The sequence below is a fragment of the Emys orbicularis genome, chromosome 14 (genome assembly GCF_028017835.1).
Source record: "Emys orbicularis isolate rEmyOrb1 chromosome 14, rEmyOrb1.hap1, whole genome shotgun sequence".
Classification (NCBI taxonomy): Eukaryota; Metazoa; Chordata; order Testudines; family Emydidae; genus Emys; species Emys orbicularis.
The window spans coordinates 8,185,408-8,208,024 of NC_088696.1; the positions used below are offsets into that span (position 1 = coordinate 8,185,408).

Genomic DNA, 22,617 nt, shown 5'->3' on the forward strand with positions numbered 1-22,617 from the left:
ATTACTTCATAATTGATATAGATTTGCATACTATACTTCTTACACTTCCAAAGTCCTTCAGTTGTAATAGATTATGCGTACTTAAAACTATTTCCCTGAAGCAACAATGCAGTTCTATCCAGTTTTTGACTGTCTTTTCAGATTACATCAGATATGACCATGTGCATATTAGAAGCCTGAAGGAAGGGCATGATGTCAGAATAACACACACAACATTTGTGAGGTATGTGGGTTTTTGTATTATGCTGAAACTTTAACCCAGGCTACATTTGTCTTTAATACAGTTGTTAAACATAAACAAAATACAGTTTTGTTGAAAATGAAAGGGTCTAAAGCTAAAGTAGTTAAAATATTAAAAGAATCAATCTCTAAAGTTCTCATTTGTCTTGAAGTACAATGGGCTGGGTGAACCCTTGGTTGGGGATGTTTTTGTTTGTTTTTGTTTATGATGATTTGTTTGATTTTTTTTTTTTATGCTGCTAAAGCCTGGCTCCGGCTGAAAGATCTTTATGGATTACTTCTCATTTTTGAGTCAACATGCTCGTTTACAAGCCCTTTGAGTTTTACTGACTTTTGCTACTTTAATTTGTGTGCAACAAGTTCCAAAAGCTGTTGCATCTCTAAGTCATTACTGATGGGTAAACTTCCTGACATAACACATTACGTTGTTATCCTGTTGGCGTCCTATAAAGTTTGTTTTGCCTTCTGTTCTTTGTGCCATGTTGAGATTCAACCCCCAAGTCTGAAAGCTTTGCTCCCTGCAAATTACATGTTACTTCCTTGTAATATATTCCTTTGTAAAAGTGCTTAAAAGGTGTATTTTCTTAAGTAATCCTTGTATAGTCTTCTTGCTTTCCAGGGAAGTCATTTTTGTTTTCTTAATTAACATAAATTCCAGTTATCGGTCATATAGTGTATTTAAAACTTCATATTACTGCTACAAAAGAGAGCTAAAAGCTTGATCCTGAGAAGCAATTCAGAGTCATAAACTCCTAGTGATGCTAGTGGGCATATGTGTACGGGGCTGCAGTATTAACTGTACAAAATTAAAAACATTTGTTTTTAATCTGGTTGCTCAAAGGTTAAGTCATTTGGAATTGTCACTGAATATTAAACACTAGAAAGAAATACACCTTTCCTAACCAGGTTCATTTAATCGTGAATTATATGGGAGAAATAAAGTTTGTTTTCTAGAATGCAACTATCTTTACTGTCATTTGTAACTAGGAACATTTTTAATGTATTGCATTCAAATGAGAGAGGACTTTTGTATAAAAGAGAATTTACTTGACCAATAGCTTCATGATTTACTGTTGCTATGATTTAAGAACATTTACTTTGATGGAATAAATTTAATTTAGCTAATCCAAATCATAGTTACAATATGTTAATAGTGTCTGTCCTGGGAAGGAGTGGGTCTTTGATTTAGCAATCTGACACTAGAGTCAGAGGAAGGGAGTAGATGGAACATTTTTAATTAGGGTAGCTAAGAATTAGCAATAAAGTCTAGAACAATGCTGAAAAATTTATGTAACTTCGTCTGACAGCTACCCCAAGTGTGAGTCCCTCAGAAATTAATTGGTAAATGTAGGCATTGTAGATTATAATTTTGAATTATCAAAGCAGTAAATATACTCAAGGTTTTGAGGTATGACCTAAAGTACCGTAAATCCCAGTGGTCATATGGAGGCTACCATTAGCGCAGAAAAAATACTGGAGACATCTGCTCAGCTGTCACCAATCAATATAATGCTTTCAAGTTTCTCTCAGATATGGCCTTTACTAGTACAGAATCAATAGCAATTTTAGGACTGAGTGTACTTCTAGGATTGCATGCTATTCTTGGAACTTTGTGTTCAGACTGTAATCTGTCTCCTGTTTGTTGATAAAACTTTGATTCTACCATTCCACACTGCTAGTTATAGGTGGCTGGAAAAAATTCTGTTTTACAAGAACTTTCACGTTTTTGAACTTTGTTTTCATTCTGAATTGGCATGAAAACAAAACCTTTGGAAGGTTTTCACAAAACAGGGCTGTATCAAAACATCCCTTTTCAGATTGAAACGGTCAGGTTTTTGATATTTCTCTCCAGAAAGTCCACACTGGACCTGAGAAACCATCCTGTCAAATTTCATCAGCAATATGATGACTCAGCAGGTTGTTGCTGTAGATTGTTAGTTCATTGGAGACAACAGCTGTATTTAATGGGGGCTTTGCCATACTGGTCAGAATTGAAAAGCAGGAGGCCCCATTTTAATGCAAGGAGAAGAATGATGTTTGGCAAGTCAACAAGACAAAAATATAGCCCGTATAAAAACCTCATATTTACCATTAAGGCTGTGATGCAACCAACAACTCTGAGGAAACGAAAGTTGGTTTGTCATCCATTTTTGCTTCATTGTGTGAAAATATTCTAGTCTACTAAGTACTGTTTTGAAAGACAAAAATAGGAAATGTGAATAGCAGGGAGAACATCTGTCTGCAAGATTAAATTGCTACTTAGAAAATTGCTGAGCATAATTCCTTACAGGGGTTTGATTTGCTTATAGCTGTTTGTGTGACTTGAGCAGCCCTTGGCCTTCCTGCTATCTTACTGTGTGAACTGATTGGAATTACTGCTGCATGGCTTATAGCAGTTTTTTCTTGGAAACACCATTTATACTGTGTAAGACTAAATCATCCCCTCCCCTGTTTTTTTTTCTTTTTACTAACACAGCTGCTAAAACATTTTTACACCATAGAGTCATACCTGTTAGTGCAGCATTGCGCCTTTAGTTATACCAATGCCATGTGCATGTAGACAAGCTCCAAGTCTGAATCTGTTCCTATGTCGACAATGATGCCTCAAGTATTGTCATCAGATGAAAACACTGCAGTCCTTCACATTCTGGAGTAGCCCACGCTCCCTGTGTAAATGATTTACCAGTACAGACTTAATCATTAACCTCTTTAAACTAAGAGCCCCTCCAAGGCACAAGCTAGAGGACCCGAAATAGCTTACCTGAACTAGGAAAAGGCAGAAAATGGTTTGAGGAGACTTTACAGGTCACTTCAATTTATTTTATTTCCCCTGGAATAACATTAAGTTTACATGGAATTTCAATACTGCAGTCTCCTCTCCTGTTTCAGAAACTTGGTGTATTTCAAGGCATCAAGAAGGAAGCAATAAACACACCTGTTATTTGACTGCTTATGGTAAACGATTATTCATTCTTAATGCTAACATTTCATAAGACATCAGGATATAAATGAGTATTAGGATTTGTTGTAGAATGTCACAATTTTAACTTTCTGGAATTGTGTAGATATGCGCTTTATTTTATTTAATCCTGTGAACAAGCAATGAAAACCTATTGGGTTCTCTGCTTAATAGATTGGCTTTTTCTGCAGAGTCTGCAGTCACTCGTTATGACTAAAAAAAGTACTTAAATTGGTTTGCAGTGATGACTTTAAGTACGACACAAAATTGCAGGAGAACTTTGATTTTCCTGTGCTCCAGAGCAGGAGAATCTGATTACACCTGCTCATGCCATGAAGTTTCACTTATATTTTTGAAAGTTAACAACTGTCACTGCTGGGAAAGGAATGTGAAACTGACCAGACAAGCATAGTGTTTCTGGTATCAGAGCAAAAAGGATATTCATAGGAATTACCATTCTGGGCCAGAACAATGGTCTATTTAATCCACTATGCCAGTGGTTCTCAAAGCCGGTCCGCCGCTTGTTCAGGGAAAGCCCCTGGCGGGCCAGGACAGTTTGTTTTCCTGCCGCGTCCGCAGGTTCAGCCGATCCCACTGGCTGCGGTTCGCCGCTCCAGGCCAATGGGGGCGGCGGGAAGCGGCGCGGGATGTGCTGGACGTCGCTTCCCGCCACCCCCATTGGCCTGGAGCGGCGAACCGCGGCCAGTGGGAGCCGCGATCGGCTGAACCTGCGGACGCAGCAGGTAAACAAACTGGCCCGGCCTGCCAGGGGCTTTCCCTGAACAAGCGGCGGACCGGCTTTGAGAATCACTGCACTATACTATCTCAGACAGTGGTCATGTTTCAGAGGAAGATATGAGGAAACCCTAAAGTGGGAGATTTTGGAATTATCTGCTTCTAGAGGAAGTTTCTTTCTAATCACCTTGGTTGATCAGGTTTATACCCTGAAGCATGAGGATTTATGTCCCTTCCAAGTTTTGGGGGTTTTAATCCACAGTAATGTATCACTGGATACACTGTATATGAACATGGGCAAGTTCATGCTTCCTGTAAGCTTGTAAGCTTTACTCTATTGTGGTAGTAAAGGCAGCAAAAAAGATAATGCATCTCTCTCCAACCCTTTTCTCACTATTTGCACAGGATGGGTGGCAGAAATCTCCTCATATTTAAAACCCTTCTGAAAAATATGGATTAAAAATTCCTCCTCAACTCAAACTTGCAGTGTTTCCAGAAAAATGAAATTAAAGTCAATATACTTCCCCTCCTTTTAAAGTAATGGGTTAAATAAGGGAATTGGTATTTTAAATTACTGATATTTTTAAATGGAAGGAAAATGCCTCAAAGAAAGCCAGCCTCACGATTTTACACACACAACTAGATTTTGCCACCAGAAAATATGACAAATTTCTACATAAATCTCCAGTCTCTGTATTTTCCTTAATTTTCCATGCATTTTGTTTTTAAATAGATGATATGGTTTCATCTTGGGCCAGTGTACTAAAATCAGCTTGTCCTCTTACCGTCCTTGTAGCATTCAGAATCTTAGTTCTACTTGTGATTTAACCTTAGTCCAAGTGACAGATTATCCATAAGGAATATTAAAGCTTCTTTTGATATTCATGCAAATTAAGAGACTCCTCCCTGAATTTTTTCTCTTTAGAAATGTGTGTATTACACAAGTGGCTCATACTGATTATACAAATCTCCTTATTCTTTTGTAAACAGCTGATTGCATATACCAGAAGTGTATATAGTCTGTCATCAATACTGACAGTGCATGAGGAGAGATGGGACTTGCAAAAATTACAGAAGTCTTGCAATTAGAGTAAATATTTTTAGAAATAATAAGTTTTCAATAAACAACTTACAAAATTGCAGCTAAGGACTTGTAAATGAGTGTCTTCAATTACTTACAGAACATTCCAGCTTGAAACAATCATAGAATGTGAATTCTTAATTGCTTGTTTTGCTTATTGTGTCATAACAATAAAAGTTGACATCTATTTTTCATGGCTTATTTGTGCATAAACATAGTCTCTCCATCTTTCTTCAGGGCAAGTCCAGAAAACCATGCAGTCATCGGGGCACAGATTCCGGGACATTGAGCACCATCCCCTCCTTGCTGAAAATGACAGCTATGATTCTTCTTCATCGGAAGCCGATATGGCAGACAGGGTTTGGTTCATCCGTGATGGCTGTGGCATGGTCTGTGCTGTGATGACGTGGTTTCTGGTTGTCTATGCAGACTTTGTAGTGACTTTTGTCATGTTGCTGCCTTCCAAAGACTTTTGGTACTCTGTGATCAATGGTGTTCTTTTTAACTGTTTGGCAGTGCTAGCTCTGTCGTCTCATCTGAGAACTATGCTAACTGATCCTGTAAGTATATGATTATCTCTTGAAATTGGGTCATTCTCTCATGTTTAGTCAGTTGCAGAGAATAAAGTAAGCAACTCTGAGTTCTCTTTTATAGATAGGTAGGGTCTATCTCCTGCTGCTAGGATAATTCTTTTGGTTGCAAATCTTGAAACTGATTGAAGCAGAGGTTGGTCTCAATCTCCAGCGTTTTGTTCTTTTATGGTATCATAAACAAGTCTTGAGCTGAGTGGAAAAACAAAGCAGAAACTGTTGAAAACTGCAAGGGAAAGGAAGACACATGGGAAGTGTAGGGTCACTTGTTAAATATTTACTATTCAAGTCCATTATAGAAGATCATTAAAATGCCTCTTTTGTTTTGTAACTTTGTTTGTTTCATAGTTATATTATCAAATCTAGATAACTTTATAAAAGTTGTTTGATTCCAGGTGATGTGGTAAGAAAATCTTCTGCTTTTAATGAATAGAAAAAGTTAAAGATTTTCAAAAGTATCTATGCCACTCTTGAAAATCTGACTCCTCATTAAGACTTGTTGATATAAACTGATAGGCAATAACATTTACCAGAGTTTGTTGACCTGACAGTTAAAATATGGAATAAGTTGATCAATGTAGAGGGGAGACTTAGGACCAGGGCTCACTTGACATTATGGATATTTTTCTCTCAATATATCTAAGCTTGAAATGATATGAATATTTTTATGTTATTGAATAAATTAATGAGATTAGCAGAAAGATTAAATTATTAGTGTTCTAATAAGACTGAACGTAGCTTTCCCCAGTTTTTAATAGGAAACAAACATTTGGAAAAATTAGTTATCACTTCCTGTAAAAAGTATAATTCAGTTAAACTAAAAGCTTTCATCACAGTATGACTACTTACAACTTTAAAATATATAGTTTGTATACAAAGTACATACAAAAATCTAAAATTACTTTGGAAATCTTGCTATGAAAACTAAATTAAGCAGTTACATCTTCACAATCTTAAAATGTTTTTGATGTAGTTAAGTGGCATTTACTGGTAAATAAGTCTGTTCCTTGCTACCGAAAATGGTTCTGCAAGGTAAAAATTACAAATTGCCACAGTTTTACTGCCACACAAAATTTGAATTAACATATGCGAATACATTTTAGAATACATTTCTGTCAACATGCCTAGTAATAGCTTTATGGCAGCCTAAATGGTGTATTTTCAACTGTTGCTATAACAATGTACCCATTTCCAGTTCAATAGCAGTTGTGCTTATAACTAGTTGTCTAAAATTATATTCTTCAGTTTCTGGGTTAACTCTTGTATGGTGGAACTGGTGGCAAGATAGCGTTTAGTATAAAATGTCATCCTTAGAAATAGTAGTGAGCATCTTGCTATAAAAGCCTTGACACTAACATCTAAACGGTGAATTTGGTGGAGTCTCAGCTCTATATTGAAGCCTGTGGGATTTGCAGTGTCATGGGAAATCTCACTGTTTAACTACTGGAGCATGGTGAATGAGTGGACTTTGAAGTGTTTAAGTTGAGATTATAATGCTCCTCACCAGTTCAGGTCTTTGCAGCTTTTTATCATTCTTTATAGCAAGTATTCACTGCTCAGTTTTAAAACACACTTAATTTCCAAAGTTCTGTTAGTAAGCAAGCCCAGTCTACATAAAACTAAAATTTTGAATTGGTATTGTAAACTATAAACTGATTGGATTGGATTTGTTAGAGATCATATACAAAAAAAAGTTTTTATTGGGGTGCGGGGGGTGGGAGACACACCTATGGTGCTCCAAGAAGTGATTTTGGCAATTCAGTAAAGGGTGCTAGTGCCTGAGTAGTTCTGAGCCCACACCCAGTGATGAAAGATTCTTTCTTGAAGCCAATGCATTAAACAAGGCCTTCTTGAAGAACCAGTTAGTGTGTTTATGGGTGTGTTAAGCACCGATTATTAAAAATACCTAAGACCTTGAGACCCAAGGTATTGTTTATAGACAACGTATGTCTTAATCTGTTTCACTTAATGTACTTCCCATATTACCAACAAAAAAAAAAAAAAAGCTGTGTAGTAGAAACTGTTGACTGTTAAATAAGAGTAAAGGAAAATTAGAATGAAGTGTCTCTCAAAATTCATAAGAAGTATAACATTACATTTGAAGACAAATAGATTTTATTATCTTATAACCATGAGAATGTCGTCAAAAGTAAACTGGCTACAGTTTTGAGATTATAAAAGTCATAATCTTTCCAATGTTTGTAACTGGAATCAAGTATCATTGTCTTTATTTGTGATTACTTGTTAATTCGGCAAAATGGCAAAGACATGAGATCAAGTACACCTTGATAGTTACGCTTATGAATGAATGAAATTAGTGGAAAAGAGGTGGAAGGTTTTTTTTTTTCTTTTTTTCTTACAAATTTTAATCCCTCTAGAACGAACTAAATCATCTCTTAGGTTTTGTCTTCAGTGTAGTGTTAATTCCATTTTGCCTAACTTGAATGAGAATGATCACACTCATAAACGATGTTTGAGCAGCAGAGAGTTGAGGAGTCCGCTCTGCATTACTAGCTCCAGCATCAACATGCCCCCTGATGGGCCAGTTAGCTCAAGTGTACAGAATCACTTACATACAAAAAGCTCTAGCTCAAGTTAACCAAGTCTGGTTAGGAGCAACACTAAGGGCTGGTCTTCACTGTGGGGAAATCGGGAGATCAGTGCTGCTGCAATCAATGCAGCAGGGGTCAATTTAGTGGATCTAGTGAAGACCCACTAAATCGACGGCAGAGCACTCTCCAGTTGACCCCGGTACACCCCTCTCTGAGAAGAGTAAGGTAAGTCAGCCGGAGAGTGCCTCCCATCGATGCAGCACAGTGAAGACACCGGGGTAAGTAGACCTAAGCTACGTTATTCACGTAGCTAGAGTAGCGTAATGTAGGTCAACTTACCCCAGTAGTGAAGGCAAGCCCTAAGTTATACCTTGAGTTAATACTGTAGTGAAGAGAAGCCATAGAATGTGAAACATTGGGGTGTGGACATAGGTTGACAAAACATTCTGCTTCAGTGGAAATTCCCTCCTACTGAACAGGAGGGAAATACCCATTCCTGTGTTAAGATCTGGCAAAGCTCGGTTTTCTCTCCAGAAGAGCTTCCTTAAATCATTTAAGTAACCTGTTCTTTTTACTAGATTGTGTAAATGAGAATCACATCACAAACATTGCAAAGACTGACAATAACAGGCTCCAAATACAACTACTCTTTTCCTGATACTTCTCCACCATCACCCAGAAAATCAGCCTTGCATTAGTGTGTTCTGAGTGTAGAAAAAACAAGCAGCACATTCCCCGTTTTTAGAAAATGCGTTGGGTGGAGCCTGAGTGAATTTTTACCATGTAACACCTTCGCCCTTGTCACACACTCCACACTTCCTTCATATAAATCCTTTTGATTTCATTCTAGCAGTTTGACTAAACCCTTAAAGGCAAGACAATCCAAAGCAAAAGCTTTCAAACTGTTCTTGGTTCACTCTGGGCCTCTTAGTAATGTCAATAGCTGATTGCCCTAGCTTTTGGGCCTCAGAATAGTTAACCTACTATATATACGTAAAAGAAGGCATGTCCCTTTCCTGATTTGCTCGCTTACAACAAATCTTTTCAACCCTAAGCAAAGATTCTGACTGCAGTTTTGACATTTGTAGGTAAAGATCATGGATTCTATCCAAGTTTGTGGTAGTTCAGTTGAAACTGAACTGGGACTAATGGGTCATGGTTTCTCTGGATGACGTTCAGCCTTATGCTAGGCCTGTTTTGATCAAACTGATTTAGGAAATTTTGCTGAGTGCAGGTTCCTATAAGAGGAAAATAATGTCTGTACTAAAATGGGCTTAGTGTGAAAAACATTTTATATTTAATACACTCCGTATTAATGTTGAATAGTCAAACCTGTTCAAATCTGCTGTTAAAAAGTGTTATCTTTCCTAATTTAAGAGGATTTCTTCTCTCACTCCATTTTAAATATTTAGGGGGCTGTACCAAAAGGAAATGCCACTAAAGAATACATGGAGAGTTTGCAGCTGAAACCAGGGGAAGTGATCTACAAATGTCCAAAATGCTGTAGTATCAAACCAGAACGTGCACATCATTGCAGGTATATCATTATTTTCTTTAAAGTAAACATTCATAAAGATATTTGAAAGTGAAATTCTAAAAAAAGTGTAAAGTAGCTAATGAACATGTCTGCAGGTTTCTTGCTTTGATTTAATGAAAGTTTTGCAGACTTTGTACTACAAAACTGTGTATATTTGTCTAAACTTCAGGTGGAGCAGGGAAGAAGCCTAAAAGTTTTAAAGGCTTTCATTGCTACTTGGTAAATTTTGTTGTAGAACAGAAAGTTTTTCCTCTTATCATTTACTCCTTTAGCTAAAACCTTAAAAAAAAATATATATATATATCTTTTATATACTGGTCTTACTTTGATATTGGATTCTGGAGTTATTGTTCCGGTTACAAGAGTCATTTTAAATGAAGAAATAAATTTCAAGTACATTTGAAATGGCCACCTCAATGTGTGCTCTTCCTGAAACTTCAAAAAGGTCTGTTCAAAATGACACGTTCCTGAGCATGTGGATTGACTATTCGGTTGTTGTTTTTTTCCTAGGCAGCATGCATAAACAGTTTGTTAAACCAATTAAATATTCTTCAGTTCATTGGAGAATGTTCTGAGTAATGAAAGACGTGATTATCATAATCTTGATTAGGATGTTGTATAAAGTATAGTAAATCTATCTACTTAAAAGTCACTCTGTTCCTGTTACATAGAGACAGACATATTTAAGTTAATCTTTCCAGTGGTTGAACATTACAGGTACATCTAAAATATGCCTTCAAGCTAACTAAGAGACTTGTAAATATTTGTATACTATGTATGCATGTTTATATACACAGAGCTACATATGTGTAATGTTTTTAATAGAACCTCTCTGTATAGAGTAAGGCATATCCAGCTGTGTAATATATTGACAGTTTCTGCTCACCTAAAGGATGCGAGTGAACTTTTGTTGGAACTCTAAAATGCAAATCATTATGGAAATAACTGTAAAAAAAAAATCTGCAGTTGATATAAATGATCTGTTTTGTCACTCTAGTTGTGGTAAGGTTATGGTTGAGAAGTCACTTCCATTATAAGCTGTCTGTCTTGGAGCTGAAATCTTGTTCTTATCTTAGATGTGAATTTTGTTTTAGTATGTAGAGTGGGGAGGAAAAGTTCCATGTAAATATGTAATCATTGTTAAATTATCTAACCGTGATAGGGGGAGAGTCTCTTCAGTTGAGACTTCATACATGTTCTTTATACACAGAACTCAAATGCTTTTTGTTTTTAAACCTAACAAGGACTTAGCCTGTAAGGAATGGTGCTTGTGAGGATCAGAGCCTTTGATGATTTCAATTTTAAGTGTTTTCGTTAAGCAATATGATTGTATTATTTTCAGAAGGTTACAATTTTACTTTCCCGCACTTTTGCAAGCTCATAGGTCAGATGTTCCAGATAGACACAAGCATTGTTTAGTCATCAGACAGTAGAACAGGAGCCAAGAAGTGCATCTCCTAGCCTGGTTCCTGGAAATCTGTCTCCCAAGTTCCTCTGTAACTGGCTCTTTATTGGACTTAATCTCTGCCTTAGCCTACCTATTAAATAGATTGTAATGGTAAAGCACTTTTTAGACCTTCGATTGAAAGGTACTCATCACTATTTTGGTGTCTCTAGGAGTCTTTTTTTGAGTCTTTTTTTACATGCAAAAAATGCTATGGAAATGCTATGATAGCATTAAGATTGAAAATTTAATTGCACAGATCAGGAAAACAACTTTCAAAGCATCCATAACTTGAGGTGGATATGTAGGTTAACACTATATAGGAATGGAAAATGCTCTTGTTAAAAAGGGCAAGCAAGCTTACTTTTGGGAATCATAACTGAGATTGTAATCACATAATAGAGAAAAGTTTCTAACATTGCATTATTTTTCTAAATTCAAGTCTTTAGTGAGTGTTGTTACTTTGGTTGCTTCCCTGGGATGGTTTTAAAATAAACCTATCATAAACATCCATTGTTTTTATTAATCTATCTGAATATATTTATTGATAATACACCAGAACTATTCATTTATTACTGTTGAAGTTGAAGAGATTTAATTAGGAAAATGAAAAATATTTATTACTTAAATGGGCAGTTTGGGGAAAGACAGCAACAAAAGTAGCAGCTGTTTTATTTTGCACTGTAGAATGTTGAGATTTTGATTGGATTCTTTTGCAACTAACTTCAAGAGAAATGTTGGTTGATAGCCCTTAGGTCTAACAAAGAGATGTGGTGAGAGATTTCTGGAATTTGTCCAACAGACAAAGCCACACACACAAAAAGCAGATATAATTTGAAGGCATGCGTTGAACAGCCCATTGGTACTGGTCCAGCAGTGGAAAAGATGATACTACATCTGAATGTATGTTATATATCATATGCTGCTCCTGATTGAATCTTTTGTAATTTAATGATATAGATAGATTTTTATTTCTGAGAAATGAGAGGGAATTGACAATTTACAAATGAAGTTTAGACTGTTCTCTGAAGCATTTTGCCTGTGCGCACATGTTCAGTATATTTGATGGAGCTGTGTGGGTAGTAAAACAGCTGTGAAAATTTCTGGGGGGATTGAAAATCTCCCTTTTTGCAGATATTAGGTCAACTTTTCTATATTCTGAACCAGATTTACAGTTTGGATATCTGTAAGATGAACTAGGTACTTTGTGCCAAATTTTGCTTCTGGCTGGTTTTTTACCTTGAATCTGGAAAGGATTGAAGCTCTACTTACATGGTGTACTCATAGCTACAGGGTTATTAAAAAATAAAAAATACACACAATTGGATGTACACATTTATCCTTTTTGGAGCATGGCAATATTCATTTTAGTGGGTATGAAACAAGTCTTTTCTATAAAGTCATTTACACTCTCAGAAGTCATGGCATAAATTTTTTTGAAGAAAACATATTGCTCTAAATTGGTAAACCACAACAGACAAAACTAGTTAAGACCTTTGCTTTTTTCCCTTCAGCTTTCATTAAATTCTGCACATTAATTTTTGGCTGAGACATACTACGTGTTCTTTCCTACAGTGAAATTTAAGATCCTTTTAAAAAAAAAAAAAATAAATAAAATAAGTGCCTATTTCTCTCTCCCCCTCCCCCCTCCAAGTATTTGCAAGCGATGTATTCGAAAGATGGATCATCACTGCCCCTGGGTGAATAATTGTGTAGGAGAGAAAAACCAGAGGTTTTTCGTGCTGTTTACGGTGAGTACAGATTACCAACAAATTGTTCTAAATATGAAAATTGTTAACTATAGGTAACAATTTTTCACATACTTACCCCAGGATTAAATTGCTCGCTATTTAGCCATACCCTTACTTTTGGGGGAATTCCGCACCAAAAAATTAAATATACACAATTTTTATTTGACAAAATAACACAATATAATCAAGCCAGTTTCAATTATTTTGGTAATTTATTTCAAAATACCTGTTAACAAGTATGTCTCTAACAATATAGACAACAAAAAAAGATTCAGGAAATGTTTTTTGACAAGTAGATTCCTTACTAAGCATATTAATACAGAATTTTGAATAATCAGTCATATGAACTACAATACAGAACTGTATTTCCCACACCCTCAGAAGCAGTACAGAGGCTTGAAGCAATCCAGGGTTACGAAGGAGCTGAGGGAGAGGGAAGTAATTGCTGGGAAGAAGCCTAGGAATGAACCTGGAGGGTTGTTGGGTGTGGGTGGGAGAAGTATGGAACAGTTTTGTACCCAACGGAAAGGGGCAGCACGTCCGGCTCTTCGGTGGCAATTCGGCGGTGGGTCCCTCAGTCCCTTTCGGAGGGAAGGACCTGCCGCCGAATTGCCGCCAAAGAATGAAGCGGCGGCGGTAGAGCTGCTGCCGAAGTGCTGATCGCGCCTTTTTTTTTTTTTTTTTTTTTTTTGCCACTTGGGGCGGCAAAAACGCTGGAGCCGGGCCTGGGCAGGGCTCTGTGAGGAGCGCAGCTTCTGCTCTCTCCCTGTCAGCTGCTGACCACTAGGCAGGTGAGCAGTCAGCTGGCTGCCTCCGTTCTGGTGCCACAGCAGCCCCTGGTGGGCGACAGGCATAACTGCAGAGCCTCTCCAGCAGAATCTATTTTCTGCAGAGAAAAAAAAATTTTTGTGGGACATATGTATTCTGTGCGGGCATCGTGGTGCAGAATTCCCTCAAGAATACATACCCTGGATGTGCAGCATTATACCATTTCACTGTTTGCAGTATCTGGTATTATACAACATAGTATGTTACTAGTTTTTAAAGTTTACAATGTGACATAATTATATGCCTGGGGGCAGGACTTGGACCAGGCTGATATAATATGCTGGGACTTCGCTCAAGCTGCAGTCTTCTTCTGCGGAATCTTAATTTTCATTTTAAAAAGTCTGTTTAGGGTGGCAAAGAAAACCTCAAATGTGAACTGATTGTGATAGCTACAAGAGTCTGAAGTAAGCCTTGAACAATAGCTCTGAGGTGCCCGGTGGTGATTTTAAATGTCATGGTTAACAATTTAATTCCTCATGTAAGAAAGGAGAGGGAGCATACCTATGTCTGCACCATTCACAGTGAGTGACTTCTCCTTTTGGTGCCACAAGTGAGTGTTGCTTAGGAGAGGGCAGCACTTTCCTTCACACAAGAAGGAGCCTGGTAGAGCCCAGTTGGGATTCTGAGACCCACTGAGGGGGACATAAGTCCAAGGCGCTAAGGAATTGAGGTCAGAATGCAACCATATTTTGAGCATCTGCACAACAGGCTGAATGGCAACTCACATGGGCAGACCTTGGAAGAGTACCACTGCCCTTCTTCTTCCCCTAATTTCTCCCCTGCCTTGGAGAGGCTATTAGTAGATATTAGCCATGCTTGTTTTAATCAGTGTTTGAGTCCAGTTTTTCAATGACTCAAAATCCATTAGTTCTTCTTCGAGTGCTTGCTCATGTCCATTCCATGTTAGATGTGTGTACGCCGTGTGCACCATTGCCGGAGATTTTTACCTCAGTGGTATCTGTCGGGCCAGCTCTAGCGCTCTCTGGACCCGCGCGCTTATGCACCGGTATATGAGCGCCACCAACACCGCACCCTCCTCAGTTCCTTCTTACGGCCTGAGACAGTTGCTGGAACAACTCTTGCTTCGGCAAGGCATTCTTCTCAGTGGTTTCTTACACTGTTTCATAGTTTGTCTTAAGTATAGTTGTAGTGTATATATTGTAAATAGCATTAGTGTAAATAGTTAGAACTCCAGTCTCCTTATCATCAAGGGGCTTTCTTCGTCCCTGGGGCCAGGCATGCCCGGTCCACGGGTTTCAAACCCGGTGCCTCTAGTGGCAAGCCTATGTCCATGAGCAACCCACACTCCAATTGTCTGAAGAGTTTGGGAGACTCTCCTGTCCGCCACCAGTCTCTGGACCCTCGGCATCGAATGGAGGCTGAGAGGGTACCGCTCCGCCATGGTCACTTCAGGAGGGTTCTTCATCTGAGTCTGAGGTAGAACCATACGTCCAGCCTAAGGGCCACCACACCGGCACCCATCCTGTGTACCACCCGACCTTGGTATGGGTCCTCCCACCGGTGCATGGCCAAGTGAACAGTGGCCTATGCAATGGTCATACTGGAATCCTTGGGGGTTTCCCCCAGTACTGGGTCCACCTTCCCGCCGATCTTACTCAGTTGCTTCTGAGAGGTGGGGTCCCGCTCCATCCTGCTCGGCATCGAACCCCAATTCCGGTACCAACCCCAATACCCATATTCAGGATGTAGTCCCCATGGATGTTGTTGAGGCTGAGGAAGAGAAAAAAACCTCCTCCCTCTGGTACAAGCGTCTTCCTCCTCCTCCTCCTCAGATGAGGCCGTCTCAGGGCTGAATATCTTGCTTCCACAAGCTGACTTCAGGACTCATCAGGAGCTTCTAAAGCAGATAGCAGCTATCCTGGGGCTAGAGATTGAGGAACTCAAAGAACCATCCCACATCCTTGTTGACATTCTGGCTGCAGCAGCTCCTTCTGAGGTTGCCCTGTCCATTAATGAGGCTGTAATGGGTATGGTCAGGGCCCTGTGGCAAACCTCTTCTTCTCTGCCCTCCACCTCTAGTCTTGGATGCTTCCAACCTAGGCTGGGGAGTCCACCTAGTGTTCCTCCCACAGATCCCAGGAAAGGTAGTGCAGATACTGATGGACAACACCATGGCTGTGTTCTACATCAACAAACGGAGGAGCCCGATCCTCTGCATTGTGTCAGAAGGCCGTCTGTCTATGGGAATTCTGCGTGAAGTACTCCACGCACCTCAAGGCTTCACATCTTCCGGGAGCCTGTAGAACACCCTGGTGGATCACCTCAGCAGATCCTTCTTCTTTCACCACAAATGGTCCCTTTACCCAGCGGTCACCAGGTTCATCTTCCAAAGAGAGGGGGACCTCCCCAGGTAGACCTGTTCGCAACCAAGCAGAATAGAAAATGCCAACAGTTTTGCTTGTTGCGTGGGCACAGTCCGGGCTCCCTCTCCGTTGTTTTCCTGCTTCCATGGACAGAGCTACTATTCTGCATATTTTTTCCAGTTCCTCTGGTTCACAAGGTCCTCCTAAAGATCAAGCTTGACGGGGCAAGAGTTATTCTTATAGCCCCGGTGTGACCGTGCCAGCACTGGCTTGGCACGCTGCTCCCGCTCCTCCCACACCTGATCTCATAAGACCACGGTTGGTTACTCCACCTGAACCTCAGCTCCCTTCACCTAACTGCATGGAAGTTGCATGGCTAAACCGAGAGGAGCAGGCCTGTTCGGAATAAGTTCAACAGGTCTTGCTGGGCAGTAGGAAGCCATCCACTAGGGCTACCTACTTCGCCAAATGGAAGCGGTTCTTGATATGGTCATCCCATCGAGGTGTCTCTCCGACTCAGTCTTCCCTTGCGTCCACCCTGTACTACTTGCTCCATCTAAAGCAACAGGGTCTGGCTCCCGCATCTAGGAGCAATTTTGGCCTTCCACCCACCAGTGGGCGGAAGATCAGTGTTCTCTCACGAGATGACACTGCTTTCTTAAGGGATTGTACCCACAGGTTCACTAGCTGATTCCCCTGTGGGTCTTAAACTTGGTCCTTTTGAGACTCATGGGTCCTCCCTTTGAGACGCTAACATCGTGCCCTCTGCTGCTACTTTCCTGTAAGGTTGCCTTCCTGGTAGTGATCACCTCAGCCAGAAGGGTCTCTGAAATCAAGGCCCTTGCGTCAGAGCCTCTATACACCATGTTCTTCAAGGGCAGAGTCCAGCTGTGCCCCCACCTGGCCTTCTTGCCAAAGGTGGTTTCACAATCTCATAGCAACCAGGCCATTTTTTCTGCCAGTCTTTTCCCCAAAGCCTCACCAGAATTCAGAAGAGTGGCAGCTTCTCTCATTGGATGTTAAGCGTGCCCTCACCTTCTATAGCAAGTGGACTAAATTCTTTCACAAATCCATACAACTCTTTGTAGCAGTAGCAGAAAGGATGAAAGGACTTCCAGTGTCAGCTCAGAGGATCTCATCCTGGATAACCTCCTGTATTCAGGCATGCTACGAACAGGCGAATGTCCCATCTCCGGCGACCCTAATCACTCACTCCAGAAGAGCTCAGTCCTCTTCAGAGGCATTCTTCCTGCAGGTTCCAATCCAAGACCTCTGAAGGGCTGCAACTTGGTCATTGGTTCGTGCCTTTGCATCCCATTATGCCATCACCCAAAAGGCTTGAGATGACTCCAGGTTTGGAAGAGCAGTGTTGCAGTCAGCATGTCCCTGAACTCTGAGCCCGCTTCTTGAGGTACTGCTTGTGAGTCACCTAACATGGAATGGACATGAGCAAGCACTCAAAGAAGAAAAAATGGTTACTATCCTTTCCGTAACTGTTCTTCGAGATGTATCTCTCATGTCCATTCCACGACCCACCTTCCTATTCCTCTGTTGGAGTTGGCCAATAAGAAAGAAGTGAGAGGATGTGGGACCGGTGGCGCCCCTTATACTGGTGCATATGTGCACTGCTCCAGAGAGCGCTAGAGCCAGCCTGACTGATACCACTGAGGAGGAAATCTCCAGCAGTGGCAGACTTGGCATGCATATATACCTAATATGGAATGGACGTGAGCAACACATCTCAAAGAACAACAGTTACAGAAAGGTTAGTAACCCTTTTTTTCCACTTTATAACATTTGTAATTGTAATGTGATCCAAAGAGTAATAAATTAGTGTACATCGTTGTACTTGCTGAGATTTTTTTATTTGAACTTTGCTGGAGTTGGTTTTACTCCATTTTATCCAATTAATAAATGATACTGCACCCAAGCATGTAATTTCCTAACGATAAAAATTGGCTGCAAGGAATGTCTGCTTTACTGACTGACAAAATGATCAAGACTAAGCAAATTTCTATTTATTTCCAGATGTATATAGCCCTAATTTCAGCTCATGCACTCATTCTGTGTGGGTTTCAGTTTTTCTCTTGTGTCCGAGGACAGTGGACTGGTAAGCATGCGTTTACTTCTACCACCATAACGAAGCAGTGTTTATAAATAAAAAATCATAAAATGTTTGCAAGTGTTTCAACTGTTTAACACAAAGTGCCATGAATATTCTCTTGCCATCTTATTTTCTTGTGTGGTGCATAGCTAAAATTAGCTAATTCCTCCATGCTTTCTTGTGCTTATTAGTATTTCAAGGCAATGTTTTGGTGCACCAGAGCTCGCTGGGCTGTCAAGATCATGGGGAGAGTTATATGGCTGAAGGAATATCAGGGTCCTTAATGCAAGGGGATGGAGGATCATTGCTGTAAATACCAGGGAAGGCATGTGGATGAGGGGCTCAAGAGTCACCTTGAATAATAACAACTAGGGATGGGCTCCAGAGCATAGGTGGGGCAGCATTTCATAAGGGTCTCAATACTGGGGGAAGTCCTAGGACCAAGTAAGGGGCTTAGTTCATTGAGTCCTGGGTGAGGGTATTCAAACATAAAATGCCTTACTTCAGTCTTTCATACACACATCTCTTTATTTCATTTTTTGCATAGTATAATGCAGTTTGGAATGTGCACGGCTCATCTTTAGGGGAACCTGTCCAGGCAGGACTGCAGTTACTTTCGAATTAGCATTTACTTGTCTAATAAACTGAGTTGTCTAGAACTGTACAGCCTATGGGATGGAAAGTAAAAGATTTGCAAAATCTGGGGTTGAGCTGATTTAGCCACTGTAAAATAAATACAAACTTATTTTATCACTTTGTGTTGAAGAGGAGGCACACTGCTCTGGAGTTGCTATTTGCATGGGTTCTTGGTGTGATTTTTTTCATAATTAAGTTTATTCTTTTCACAGAATGCAGTGACTTCTCCCCGCCTGTAACTGTGATCCTGATGGTCTTTTTGTGCCTTGAGGGTTTTCTGTTTCTCACTTTCACTGCTGTTATGTTTGGCACCCAAATCCACTCAATATGCAATGATGAAACGGTAAAACCTACTTCCCTTGCTTGGTGTAATAATTCTAATATAAGACTTGACTAGATATAGCTACGATAGAGGGGCTTTTATGATGGTGAAAATATTCAAATTGTAAACACATATCTATTATTTTCCCTGCTACTGGGAGAATCAGAAATAATTATTTGTTTTTGCTAAAGAGCAGATGTGTAACAAATGTGTTCTCCTTAAGGCCTGGTCTACACTAGGGGCGGGAGATCGATCTAAGATACGCAACTTCAGCTACGAGAATAGCGTAGCTGAAGTCGACGTATCTTAGATCGGCTTAGAATCACTTATTTCGCGTCCTCGCGGCACAGGATCGACGACTGCTGCTGCCCCATCGACTTTGCTTCCGCCTCTCGCCAAGCTGGAGTTCAGCAGTTGACGGGAGAGCGATCGGGGATTGATTTATCGCATCTACATTACACGCGATAAATCGATCCCCGATAGATCGATAGCTACCCGCCGATCCAGCGGGTAGTGTAGTCGTACCCTTAGTACTGACTTCCCCTACATGGTGCGGTAGGGTGAGACTTTCAAAGGCTTTTAGAACAAGTTGCATTGTCTTTCAGTGGGGCTTGCGCTGCTAAATTACTTCGACACTTATGGGTGGGATTTTCATAATTCTTAGATTGTCACCAAAAGTGTACATGATGTGCCTAATCTGGGATTAGCAATGTGCTTTTTTTTGCACCTTTTTTACTGCACTGAAATAATGTACTGGCCGATACTTGGTGTTAATTCATTTTCCTCCCCAAATCCCAGTGTAAACATTGGAAGAATGTCATCCACTGTGAGTCATTGACTGAAGATGTAAGGGAGTTGAGTTCACAATGGCATTCTGAATTTTCTCAGCTGATGCTGCTTTGCAAAAGGGAAAACAAATGGTAAATGTTCCGCTGGCCTTAGTGGGAAGTGAGGACTGTAAATGATCTGATTTGAGTTGAGATTCTCAATGGCCGTTTTATTTCATTTTTGATAGATTCAATAATTGTAGTTAACAGCTTCTTATTAGTACAGCTCCCTAGCATGCGGTGCCGTTAGTGTTCATTTTAGCTTTTTGTGGTGCTTAGTGTTTCGCTTCTCATGGAATACTGTTGCAGAAACATATTTACTAAATATGCAATGCATTCAGCAAGCTTTAAATACTTACTTTGTGCCGCATTCCCCCACAGTTCAATGAATCATTCTGATTTCTTTCTTAGGCCTGGTCCACACTAACCCCCCACTTCGAACTAAGATACGCAACTTCAGCTACGTGAATAACGTAGCTGAAGTCGAAGTACCTTAGTTCGAACTTACCGCGGGTCCAGATGCGGCAGGCAGGCTCCCCCGTCGACTCCACGTACTCCTCTCGCGGAGCAGGAGTACTGGCGTCGACGGCGAGCACTTCCGGGATCGATCCCAGAAGATCGATTGCTTACCGCCGGACCCGGAGGTAAGTATCGACGTACCCTTAGAAAAAAATAGCACTAATTTGTTTCACACACACCAGTTTGGTGCCTGATTGCATTGCTGCACAGGGTTTGTCACTATTTCTAGTTTAGACCCCACTTCTCTCTTTGAAGGGGGACAGGAAAAAGTCTTGTGGGATCCCCCAATTCTGGCCATTCCGTAGTGGGGAGGGTTGGATGGAGTTGTTTCTTCAGATCATGGTGCTGGTCTTCCATTCAGCTTTAGAGGTTTGCTGGAGAGTAATGCAAGACACTTAGTCCTTGCAGGTCTTGGCTAACAGCATCTTCACTTGTACCCCTTAATATAGAAGTGCACTGTACTGTTACTAGACATCCAGATGTAACGTTTCGACTGCCGGAATTTGAGTTGTTCATACTCTGAATCTGATATTTGTACAGTAATGATGCTCCCTTTTAATCCAAAACTTTGTTTAACCAGATATTCCATGTTGCCATTCAATTTGCTTAAGATTTTTTAATGTTCTATAGTGACCAGGGGTGTGCATGTATCAGGTTAGTCTGCATGTATACATCATGCATACATAATTGAAGATCTTCGTAGTCTGAGTGGTACTAATGAGAATTAACCTTTCTTTAGGAAAATAAAGTATAGATGCAAAACACTATTAAAATTGATGATTTAAATCTGGGTTTCCTATGTCTTGATTTAAATCAATCCACCCTGCTGGCTGTTAAGTGTATAACTGTTTGTTTTAATTTATGTGCAGGAGATTGAGAGGCTTAAAAGTGAAAAGCCAACATGGGAGAGGAGACTACGTTGGGAAGGGATGAAATCTGTCTTTGGGGGCCAACCTTCACTCCTGTGGATCAATCCTTTTGCAGGATTTCGAATCAGGCAACTTTTGCTAAGAGCAAAGAAAGGGGGACCTGAGTTTTCTGTGTGAGCCTGCCTAATCATACTTGAACTTGCAAGAATCCTATATAAATATTTATTTGGGGCCAGAAATGGCTGTCTACATATAATCTGTGACCAACTGAAACAAACAAGACATTTGCTTGTAGCAAGCAGAGTTTTATAGGCACAGACATCTCATTAACTTTCAGAAACGTAAACTGGATGCTGTAGCGATCTTTCAGCAGGATAACAAAAGAAAGGTGTGTAACCACACTAAAGAAGCCAAAATGTCGTCATACTACTGTAACTTATTGTTTAATGGGATTAATTTTGCATTTTTGTTGAACTGTTTATTTGATAAATGTTTTGGGAATTACCTGTTTGTTTTATAAAATTATGAGCCGAGGTGCAGTTTTCAATCATGAGATCAAGTAGTTAAGTTGGAAGCCCATTTTAAATGGCATCAAGCTTTCTAAATCCATTAGTTTTCAGGGAATAATGACTTAGTCAGTCCTTTAATTTTATTTATATTTTCATTTGTCCTGATAGTCAAAATTATACTGTTACGTCCCACTTCAGACATGCAGTCCTTGCATACTAGTAATTCGAGATTTGTGCGCGTGGTAACATAAACATGTCAGATGCACTCCTCCAGCCCTGCCAAATGTCTTCCGTGATTCACAATAGCATGTCTTGTATTTGGCAGCATTAATCTTAAATGGCATTTAGGTAAATTCTAAATGTGCAGTAATCAAATATTTTTAACTTTAGCTATGGGTCAATTCTGCCCTGCGATACTTGTCTTCAGTTCTCAGTGCATTGACTTTAAAGGAACTCGTGTGTGGGTATCTGAGGGACCAGTGACAAGATCCTCCTGTAGGATTAAAAATGAATGTATTGCAGATTGGTATAACTTTGATCCAAAGAACAATCATTATTGTAAGGTCCTGAGCCGCCCCCCCCCCCCCCCTTTTGTGTGTGTGTGTGTAGATTTTACACGCCTTCAGAAACTAGTAAATAGTTCACCAGTCACTTAAATAGAGCCCATCCCTGAAAGGAGGGAGACTTCCTTCAGAGTTAGGGAATGTAATCCCAGTCTCCTTTGTGCAAGTACAAGAAATCTGAGTGTAAAATGGAAAATGTGTATACAGTATATAAAGGGGGGAAATTT

The 22,617-nt window shown here is 40.0% G+C and overlaps 1 protein-coding gene across 1 annotated transcript; it reads left to right on the forward strand.

The window, feature by feature from the left end:
- The first annotated feature begins 200 nt into the window (after positions 1 to 200).
- ZDHHC7 (zinc finger DHHC-type palmitoyltransferase 7) lies at positions 201 to 21,495 on the forward strand. The gene is made up of 7 exons (XM_065416723.1): positions 201 to 223; positions 5,253 to 5,575; positions 9,570 to 9,694; positions 12,793 to 12,889; positions 18,070 to 18,151; positions 18,994 to 19,124; positions 21,319 to 21,495. Exons 2-7 carry the CDS (start codon positions 5,270 to 5,272, stop codon positions 21,493 to 21,495), a joined length of 918 nt encoding a protein of 305 aa, XP_065272795.1. The 5' UTR covers positions 201 to 223; positions 5,253 to 5,269.
- The last annotated feature ends 1,122 nt before the right edge of the window (positions 21,496 to 22,617 follow it).

Coding starts and splice junctions, on each gene's coding strand:
- ZDHHC7 (XM_065416723.1), top strand. CDS start 5,270: ATGCAGTCATCGGGGCACAGATTCCGGGACATTGAGCACCATCCCCTC. Junction 5,576..9,569: donor GAACTATGCTAACTGATCCT/GTAAGTATATGA, acceptor TTAAATATTTAG/GGGGCTGTACCAAAAGGAAA. Junction 19,125..21,318: donor CAATATGCAATGATGAAACG/GTAAAACCTACT, acceptor ATTTATGTGCAG/GAGATTGAGAGGCTTAAAAG.